Source organism: Thermobia domestica, chromosome 11, assembly GCF_964235325.1.
Source record: "Thermobia domestica chromosome 11, izTheDome1.hap1.1, whole genome shotgun sequence".
Classification (NCBI taxonomy): domain Eukaryota; kingdom Metazoa; phylum Arthropoda; class Insecta; order Zygentoma; family Lepismatidae; genus Thermobia; species Thermobia domestica.
In genome coordinates, this window is record NC_137464.1 from 114,852,621 (window position 1) to 114,863,643 (window position 11,023).

Here is an 11,023-nt window from a genome sequence, read left to right on the forward strand (position 1 = left end):
GTTTTCGAAAAAAAAATGTATTTTTAACAACTTGAGCCCTATATCTGATTGTAATTGTTTTCTATTTTTAAATTAAAATGAAAAATAAGCATAATGATTTACCACGGGGAAAAAACAGTGGTCTAGCTTTCTTCTCTGTCAGAAGGATGTCAGTAATCAGAAAAAAATACTACAGTATTTTATATTTTCAAATAATAATAATAATAATAATAATAATAATAATAATAATAATAATAATAATAATATGTGTGCCGCGAGAATTCAAGTTACCCTGGTGTGCCGCAAGTTGAAAAAGGTTGGGAAACGCTGGACTAAACCATAGTTTCCAACTTTACCCAGTGTTAATAAAGTAGGATTGAAACCCACTCTATCCAGTGTACACCTGAGCGTCATGGGGGGGAGGGGGGCTGTATCCCTATCCCCTATAAAATTCCTCTTGGATCCGCGCCTGTTGAAACCAATTCATATTTCATAACTTCATACACGGCACGATCAAGCACTGAATCTATTGAAATCTTACTACATAAAATAATTATCAAGTGTCTACACTTTTTCTATTAAAGCTCATAGTATATTCCATCATAATATAAATTGTCACTCATGTAGTGTGTGCTAATATAACTAGGGATGCGCACGAGACAAGATTTGTGGCTGTCTCGTCTCGAAAATGTGTTGTAAAAGTGATGTCTCGACTCGAAAAATGTATATTTCTCTATTGGAAGTGCCATGTCTCGACTCGAATTTTGTCAGGAAAATCCTGTCTCGATTCGTCTCGTGCGCATCCCTAAATGTAACTCATGACAAAAATGTTTTGTTTAAAACAAAATTAAACGGTTGAAGTGGACTCTGCCGAGTAGAAGACATCCAATTTATTAAACCGCCTCGCAACTCACTTGGCAGCACACTTAGGTTACACTCTTCACCTTTTTCCCATGCTATCTAAAGTATCGGCTAATCTTAAATTCGCATTGCCGATTCGGGTTTTCTAACAAGAATTATTATGTTGCAACTTAATTTGGATGTGAAATCCTGACTTAATTAGCATTTAAGAACTTCGAAGTCTGCATTAAAATCATGACAGAAATATAGTTAAATCTCAGTTCTAAATTTTATGTCTAGCTTGTATCTAAATACTTGTGCTGTCATTTCTTTCAATGTTGGTAGGAGCCGAAGTTCCAATTGATCCCAATTTTTCGCTTTAATTCCCTCTATTTGTTGATAAAATTTTAGAGAAATATTATTATTAACAAGCAACACTTCTGAAGTGTAACACTCCGATCTTCATAAAATTTGGAAGGTAGATACTATACATGAAATAAACGAATACGTGTTTCTTATTTTCTGCGGAGAAAAGGGTTTTAAGGGGCAAGAGACCCCACCCACAATTTTGAAAGTTGACGCCCCAAAGGCAAAAACCAAGGAAACCGAAGTAAACGAAATTTTACACACATATTGCAGATATAAAATGAGGGAACACGTGTTTCGTATTTTCCTGGAAAAAACGGTTAGGTGGGGACCGGATCCCTCCAAAACTTTCATCACGAAATATCGAAAGTGATAATAGCAATATGACAAATGTGTGTAAAGGACACAAAGAATTGCAACGAAACTTTGTGTATGAACAACATACCAAAAAATAAAGGCACACGGTTTTTTTTTTATTTTGTGCTGAGAAACGATTTCAGGGGGAAAAAGCTATCACCCAAAATTTTGAAAGTTAAGGCCCGGAAGGCCAGAGGAAGTGAACCGAACTGAATGAAATTGTGCACAGATATTGTCGACATAAAATGAGGGAATACGTTTTTCTCATTTTCCTGAGAAAAAAAAAAAAGAAAACCGTTTAGGTGGGACACACACACCTCCAGAACTTTGATCATGAAATATCAAAACTGCTAATAACAGAAGTGTTTGAAGGACATGACGAATTGGAACGACACATTGTGTAGGGACAATACGCAAAAAATAAACGAATACGGTTATTCTTTTATTTTCTGCGGAAAAACGGTTTTAGGGGGCAAAAGCCCCCATCCCAAATTTTGAAATTTGAGGCCCAAAATGCAAGAAGAAGTGCACCGAATTAAATTAAATTGTGCGCAGATATTGTAGACGAAAAACGAGATAATTGGGTTTCGTATTTTCCTGGGAAAAGCGGTTGAGTGAGGCACGGACCTTCTAAACCGTTGATTACGGAATATCAAAAGTGCAAATAAGCATACGCAAAAGTTCCTAAAGAATATGGAGAATTGGAACGAAACTTCGTAAAGGGACTATTTGCAAAACAGTATATGAAACGTGTTTTAATTTTTGCGGAAAAACAGTGTTGGGGCCTAGGTCCCATCCCCCCCCCAAAAAAAGGAAATATTACCGTAATAGCTCAGAAAGGAGTGGACCCAAGCAAATCAAATTGTGTGTAGACATTATATGTAAAATAAGGGCTCTCGTGTTTCTCAAGTGTTCCTATCCGTTTTGCTTCAAATTTGGCATACCAATAGCAAACTGGAAATAAATCGACACGTGTTTTTCTTTATGCTGAAAAAACATTGCAGGGGTGAAAGGTGCCTTCTGAAATACTATAAAATGCGCTATACTGTTTGTGTTTGCTGTTACTTGATCTGCCAAATTTGAAGAAATCGGATGGAGACACGACACTTGTGAAACACGAGAGGCCATATTTTACATATCCAATATCTACATACAATTGCTTTCGCTTCGGTCCACTTCTCCCGCGACTCAACGCCTCGGTTCAATTTTTTTTTCTTTCAGGAAAATACGAAACACCTCTACAATATTAGTGGACATTTCATTCACTTCGGTCCACTTCTTGTCTTTCGGGGTCAAATTCCAAAATTGTAGACGGGGGCTTTTGCCAACCAAAACCGTTTTTAACCAAAATTAAAAAATGTATTCGTTTATATTTTGCGTATTGCCCATACTCGCAGAGCTCCTCCGTGGCTAAGCGGTTAGCGTACGCGCCTTTGGCGTGGGAGACCCGGGTTCGATCCCCGGCGGGAGCTCATGTGGTTCGGATTCCACGTTAATCAGTAGGTCCACGTCTCATATAGCCTCGCTGCTGAAAGAGACGCTAAACTAAAATCAACTCAACTCAACCCATACACGCAGTTTGATGCAATTCTTCATGTCCGTTACACGCATCTGATATACTGTTACTAGATATTTTGATATTTCGTGATGAAGGGTTTGGAGGGATCCATGCTCCACCTGGCCGTTTTTTCCAGGAAAATAAGGAAACTTATTCCCTAATTTTGTGTCTACAATATCTGTCCAAATTTCATTCACTTCAGTTCACTTCTTCTTACCTTTCGAGCGTCAATTTTCAAAATTTTGGTTTTGGGTTCTTTTGCCCCTAAAACCGTCTTTCCGCAAAAAAGAAAAACATATTCTTTATTTTTTGTCCACACAGAAAGTTTTGTTGCAATTCTTCATGTCTTTTACACACATCTAACATATTGTTACTAGAATTTTTCATTTTTTGTGATCAAAGCTTTGGAGGGGTCGATGCCCCACCCAACCGATTTCTAAAGGAAAATACGAAACCCGCATTCACTCATTTTATGTCTACAATATCTGTGCACAAATTCACTCCCTTCGGTTCACTTCTTTTTGCCTTTCGGGAGTCAACATTCAAAATTTTGTTTGGGAGGTTTTGCCCCCCAAAAACCGTTTTCCCGCAGAATATAACAAAACCCGTATTCATTTACTTTCTGCGTATTGTCCATACACAAAGTTATGTTGCAATTCTTTATTTCCTTTACACACATCTGACATACTGTTATTTTTACTTTTGATTTTTCGGGATCAAAGGTTTGGAGGGGTCTGTGCACCACCCTACTGTTTTTCCCAGGAAAGTACGAAACTCGTACCCTCATTACACGTCTGCAATATCTGTGCACAATTTCATTCACTTCGGCTCACTTCTTCTTGTCTTTCGGACGTCAACTTTCAAAATTTCGGGTGGTGGCTTTTGCCCCTGAAACCGTTTTTCCGCAGAACAAAAAAAAAGTATTCATTTTTCTGCGTATTGTTAATACACAAAGTTATGTTGGAATTCTTCAAGTTGTTTGCACACATCTGACATACTGTTGGTAGCACTTTTAATATTACGTGATCACAGGTTTGGAGGGGTCCATGCAGCACCCAACCCTGTTTTCCAGGAAAATAGAAAACCGTATTCCCTCATTTTACGTCTACAATATCTGTGTAGAAATTCATTCACTTCGGTTAACTTCTTTTTGCCTTTCGGGCGTCAATTTTCAAAATTTTCTGTAGGAGCTTTTGCCCCCTAATACCATTTTTCAACAGAACATAAAAGAACCCGTATTGCTTTATTTCTGGCGTATTATCCATACAAAAAGTTTCATTGCAATTCTTCATGTCCCTTATACACTTTCTACATACTGTTATTAGCATTTTAATTTTTTGTGATCAAAGGTTTGGAGGGGTCCGTGACCCACACGACTATTTTCTCCAGGAAAATATGAAACCCGTATCCTTATTTTATGTCTACAATATATGTTCACATTTGCACTCACTTCGATTCACTTCTTGGGGCCGCGGTGGCTCAGTGGTAGAGCGTTCACCTCTGGTGCTTGGGGTCCCGGGTTCGATCCCAGCCCCCGCCAAGTGAACTTTGTGGTGGACAAACACCGTGTGCGTGGGTTTTCTCGGGGTTCTCCCGTTTCCTCCCACTTTCTTCATTCCACCATTTCATTCATTACTCATCATCACCGTCTCCTTTAGCCTAACCGGCATAACCGTGGGACGTAAAACTTAAAGATTTCATTTCATTTTTTTTTTCGATTCACTTCTGTTTGTCTTTCGAGTTCAACTTTCAAAATTTAGTGTGGGAGCTTTTGCCCCCTAAAACCGTTTTCCCGCAGAACTTAGAAAAACCCGTATGCGTTTACTTTTTGCGTATTGTACATACACAAAGTTATGTTGCAATTTTTCATGTCCTTGACACACATCTGACATACTAGCACTTTTGATGTTTTGTGATCAAACGTTAGGGAGGGTCCGTGCCGCACCCACTCCTTTTTTCCAGGAAAATAGCAAAACCCATATTCCCTCATTTTATGTCTACAATGTCCGTGCACAATTTGATTCACTTTGGTTCACTTCTTTTTGCCTTCACGGCGTCAACTTTCATAATTTTGTGTGAGAGCTTTTGCCCCTAAAACCGTTTTTCCGCAGAAAAACCCTTCTCCATTTTTTTTCTTTTTTTTTTTTTTTGCGTATTGCCCGTACATAAAGTTTCATTGGAATTCTTCATGTCCTTTACACAAATCTGATATACTGTTACCAGCACTTTTGATATTTCCTGAGCAAATGTTTGGAGTGGTCCGTGCCCCACCTAACAGTTTTTTCAGGAAATACGGAACTAGAATTCCCACATTTTATTTTCACAATATGTGTGAAAAATTTCATTCACTTCGGTTCACTTCTTCTTGCTTTTTCGGCGTCAAATTTCAAACTTTTGGGGTGGGTTCATTTGCCCCCCTAAAACAGTTTTCCTGCAGAACATTAAGAAAACGTATTCTTTCATTTTTTGCCTATTGTTCATACACAAAGTTTCGTTGCAATTCTTCATGTTCTATACACACATTTGACATATTGTTACAAGAACTTTTATTTTTCGTGGTCAAATGTTTGGAGGGGTCCGTGCCCCACGCGGCCGTTTTTTCCAGGGAAATACGACATTCGTATCCTTATTTTACGTATTCAATATCTGTGAAAATTTTTATTCACTTCGGTTTACTTCTGCTTTTCAGGGGCCGCCGTGGCTCAGTGGTAGAGCATTCACCTCTGGTGCTTGGGGTCCTGGATTCGATCCCAGCCCCCGCCAAGTGAACCTTGTGGTGGACAAACACCGTGTGCGTGGGTTTTCTAGGGGTTCTCCGTTTCCTCCCACTTTCTTCATTCCACCATTTCATTCATTACTCATCATCAACGTCTGTCTCCTTTAGCCTAACCGACATAACCGTGAAACGTAAAACTGAAAGATTTCATTTTTTCTTCTGCCTTTCGGGCGTCAACTTACAAAATTTTGTGTGGGAATTTTTCCCTCTAAAACCGTTTTTCCGCGGAAAATAAAAAAAACAATATTCATTTATTTTTTTGTCCACACATAAAGTTTCGTTGCAATTCTTCATGTCCTTTACACACATCTCAGATACGGTTACTAGCACTTTTGATATTTCGTGATCAAAGGTTTGTAGGGGTTAGTGCACCACCGAACCGTTACTTCCAGAAAAATACTAAAACCGTATTCCCCCATTTTATATCTACAATATCTGTGCACAATTTCATTCACTTCGGTTCACTTCCTTTTGCCTTTCGGCCATCAACTTTCAAAATTTTGGGTTTGAGCTTTTTTCCCTTAAAACTGATTTTTTCACAGAAAATTTAAATAAATGTTTTCCTTTATTTTTTGCGTGTTGTCCATAGACGCAGTTTGATTAAATTCTTCATGTCCTTTACACACATCTGACATGCTGTTACCAGCACATTTGATTTTCCGTGCCACGTTCCGTGCCCCACCTAACCGTTTTTTCGAGGAAAATACGAAACTCGTATCCTCATGTTACGTTTGCAATATCTGCGCTTAATTTCGTTCACTTCGGTTCACTTCTTGCCTTTCGGACATCAAGTTTCAAAATTTGGGTGGGAGCTTTTGCCCCTAAATCCGTTTTTCCGCAGAAAATTTAAAAAGGCCGTATTCCTTTAGTTTTTGCGTATTTTCAATACAAAATGTTCCGTTGCAATTATTCATGTCTTTTACACACTTCTGACATACTGTTACTAGCAGTTTTGATATTTCGTGATAAAAGGTTTGGAGGGGACCGTGCCCCACCCAACCGTTTTTTCCTGGAAAATACGAAACTCCTATTCCCTCCTTTTACGTCTACAATATCTGTGCACAATTTTATTGACTTTGGTTCAGTTATTCTTGCCTTTCGGGTGTCAACTTTCACAATATAGAGTGGGGCTTTTATATTAAAACTTACGTAACTTTATGTAACTTTTTCTTTTTTATGAGATTCTTTTTTTGGGAGGTGAGGAGAGAAATGTTTTCCTCTGATATGTGTCTTTTGCCATTCATCTTTTTTGAACTGCTTAAGTAAGATCATTTTGTAACTTTTGATGTCATCCATCTCCGTCATGATAATATTATTGTCATTTTTAACAATTTGTTTTATTCCCTAATTTGCAGTCTGCCACACTGATATATTTATTACAAAATTGAGGTTTGGTCCAGCGCCTTTCGAATTCGGAACCAACCCAACCGCCGAGCTTTTTGGGTTGCCTGCTATTGCAGGAAAACGAGAATTGCAGGTGGTAATGCACTTTTGGAGTCGTGTATACAATGTTTCCCTTCTATCCAAGTCATAAGCCTTTTTAAAACCAATAAACAGCTGATATACTGGGTAATATATTCCCATTTCTTTTCGAGTATTTATCGAATGGTAAATATCTGGTCGATAGTTGATCGATTTCCGTAAATCCGCATTGATAATATCCAATAATTTCATCTGCGTATGGAATCAATCTTGTTAATAGAAATGCCTCGATAATTATTACATTCAGTTTTGTCGCCTTTCTTGTGAAAAGGAACAGTGATTGATTTTTTCCACTCTTCTTAAATGTATTCCATAGATTTTCTCTTTTTTAAAAAAAAAATCGTTATGATATGTTGAATTCCTGTCGTTAAAAATTCAGAAACCTTCAGGACTGGGTAAACCGTGATGGTAGTTATAAGTCTAGGAAACCGCACGATCAGAAGAACAGTCTATTACGCATATGATCCATTAACAGAAAATTTGGTACTTCACGATTCTGAACAAGCTAAAGGAACAATCAGTGCATTATAGAATTCGGAATTTTACCGATTTTTCAGATTCCAAGCACCTGATAGGTGGTAACATTATTACGTATGTGATCAATGAATGAAAAATTTGTTCGAAATATTCATACAATGTATATGAAAGTTAAAACTTAAAAATTTCAAGAAGAACCACCCGCAACCAAGCTCTTGATGTGCAGCTTTTAAGATTATCATATAAATGTATTTCTCTCATGTTATACTTTTTGTTTCAAAAAGAGGGTGTTTGATATTTTGAAGTAAAAATACTACATACAATTTTGCTAGTTATTTGTGTACCCTTTTTTTAAAAAAGTACTTAGTTTTGTGTATAAGAAGTTAAAAAATATTATATATATATTGGTTAATCCTTTGGAATTCATAATGTAAATATGTTAAGAATTTTTAAAAAATCTTTTCGAAATTCATGTTTTATTTTAGAGGTTCTACATTATTATTTACATCAACCACTAATCAAATGATTTCTTGTGCCGTAGAGAAGCGAAACAAAGTCTGCTTTATCAATTTAAAGCAAAATTTTGAAAAAAGCCCAAAATTTCCCAAGCAAAAAAGCGAAGCAGAAAAAACCGAGTTTTTTCCCCAAAAAAAGCCGTTTTTTTTCTGAGCCCTTGCATCTCTATTCAGCACAGCCCATGCACTGTGCGATTTCTGGGCTTTCCCAGAACTTGAGAAGTACTTACCCTAAATAAAATTTAGCATGGACCGAGAAGTAAAAACTGTCACATCTACTACCTTACGCTGGCTCTCAGAAAGTGGTCTACAACATGTGTTTGAGAAACTAGTGCGTCACTGCTAACGGTGTATAGAGTGTGAAGGACGTTCTTTTGAAAAGAAAACTCACACTAACCCTTTTACTGACTCGGACTCCGAACAGTGATCACAATCCAAAAACTTTCGGTCCAGGCCTTGTATTTTCAATACTTGATTACGAAGTAAGGTTGAATCATACAAACTCTCAATTAGAAATGTCACCTCTGGAACATTTATTCAAAGAGAAAATACACAATTATCATCTCTTTCTTCTTCGTAGATTCGAAGAGAATTTAGTTTGCTTGACGATGGAAAACTACTCCAGAAGTTCTACATGGAAACAGTTTTAAACTCTTGTTTGGAGGAGCATTTATGTGGAACATATTGCAAAGTATAGTGATTTCATCAAATTCAGAAATTTCCTTTGTAATAGATTATTCATTAATATTTCTTGTATTTTTAAGATACTTTTTATAATATTTTACACGTAATTACATATAATTTACAAAACTCGAATTGCATTAAGTTGAACGTAAGTAATTTAATAAAATTTACGTATTTTGGTGGGGAAAATTGAACATAAATATTATCTCAATGAATACTTGCCACTTTTCCAGAGTGAGTAGAAATGGATGGATTATTATTAAGAAAATCTCTAATTTCTGATAAATTTTATAAGCGTTATTATAAAATTAATTACTTTTGATGAGATCCAATAATTAGTGAGAATCGAAATAAAAATTGATATACAAAACAAAAAGAAGTTACATAGAATATTGTTTTCATGTTATAATCAGTGGAGTTGTAATACTATTTCAGCTTTTTAGTGTATATGCATGTGAATAAAATTTAAATTAATATCCAAAATGTAAATATTCCTTCCTTACCTAATTTCATTAGATACACGTTTAATAATTATATGTGTTACCCGTGCCGAATCGTTTAATAATTATAATACATGCAATCAGCATTTTATCAATGAGAGTCCAAACTTCGAAGTTATATCATTTCAGGGTTATCATATACATATATCTGAATATGATAAATGTTCATTAGAATTACGGAATGCAGGGCGGACCAAGGCAAAATTTTCACCCGGGCAAAGTGACTTTTGGCGCTCCCTCCCCAGTCCTAGCCTGTATTTTACATATTATTACAGTGATTTTAATATTTTAAACCCATTTTTAAAAAAAGATAAATTAATATTCAAATACACGATTTAGGTAGTACTTAAAGATATACATATGGTATCAATTCCATTGTTTTTTTATTATGATTTATTCATTATTAATGTACTGTCGACACTGTAGAAATGAATGGTTTGACCAGAACTGTTCACAGTGAAACAATAACATATCCTAGACGCTACTTTCAACAAAGGCCGACAGTTTGGCGCGGCGGTGTCGTTTCTAAGAAATCAGAAGTAAATGCTGTATATACTGTTCCTCTTCAACTACCACTTTAAAAAGTAATATATAAAATCCAATAACATTCATTGCCTGGGAAACGTTCACAAAGAACATGACATGCTATAAACAATACCAACTCCCCCTCCACTCTTTCTGCTACGTACCATGTCTCCATTTGTCGATACAGCCCTCCCCTCTAGTACTACGAAACTCTCTTCCATAGTGGAATGGAAAAAGATCATGTAATTGACGCTACTTTACAAGTATATAAATCACTTTTTGAAACTCGTTTTGGTGCCCTCCTCACTGTAACACCCCGGGCAGTCGCCCGGGTTGCCCGGCCCTTGATCCGCCCCTGAGGCAGTGGAATTTAAAAGATTGTATTGCTAATACATCGATGTGTCGTTACTCCGCATAATAACTCTTCAATGAAAGCGAATTTGTGAATTCTGATTTCTGCAATAAATACCTAGAGCAATTATCTCGACCGAGTTCGCTAATAGAGCCAATCCGTTAATATCTTAACGGGTAACGGCGACTTTAACGATAGTTATCTATATACCATACATGTAAGCTTCTTGTATCCTATTTACTGTCGTTAGCACAGTTTATTTTTTCATAATATCATGTTTAAAAGGGGTTCAAGCCCGGAACATCCCCTTTTCGTATGTCATTGCGTATAATATTACTTCTTTGTAATTAAGTACTATTTTTAGATGTCAGTAGTGTATCAGTCATTGTCCTGTTATGTATAAAAAGATATGTGATCTATCCTAAACTTGATACAAATATATAAGATGCTTAACAATTTGGTCACAATTGTCATAGCTCTTTTTTTTTTTTTTTTTTTAATGACTGCCAAAAGAGAGGGATCTCAATTGTCTAATAGGTGACCACATGATTGCGGTTGTCGAAGGTGCCAATTGTCATATATTTGAAATTTTGAGGCAATAATGTATTCCTC

The 11,023-nt window shown here is 36.5% G+C and overlaps 1 protein-coding gene across 1 annotated transcript in view; it reads left to right on the forward strand.

The window, feature by feature from the left end:
- Positions 1-9,488, forward strand: part of LOC145663650 (peroxynitrite isomerase THAP4-like) — a 57,048-nt gene extending 47,560 nt beyond the window's left edge. The window contains exon 4 of the mRNA XM_081729753.1: positions 8,931-9,488. Coding sequence (XP_081585879.1) covers positions 8,931-9,047 — 117 coding nt within the window. The 3' untranslated portion in view covers positions 9,048-9,488. The remainder of the gene's footprint in view (positions 1-8,930) is intronic.
- The last annotated feature ends 1,535 nt before the right edge of the window (positions 9,489-11,023 follow it).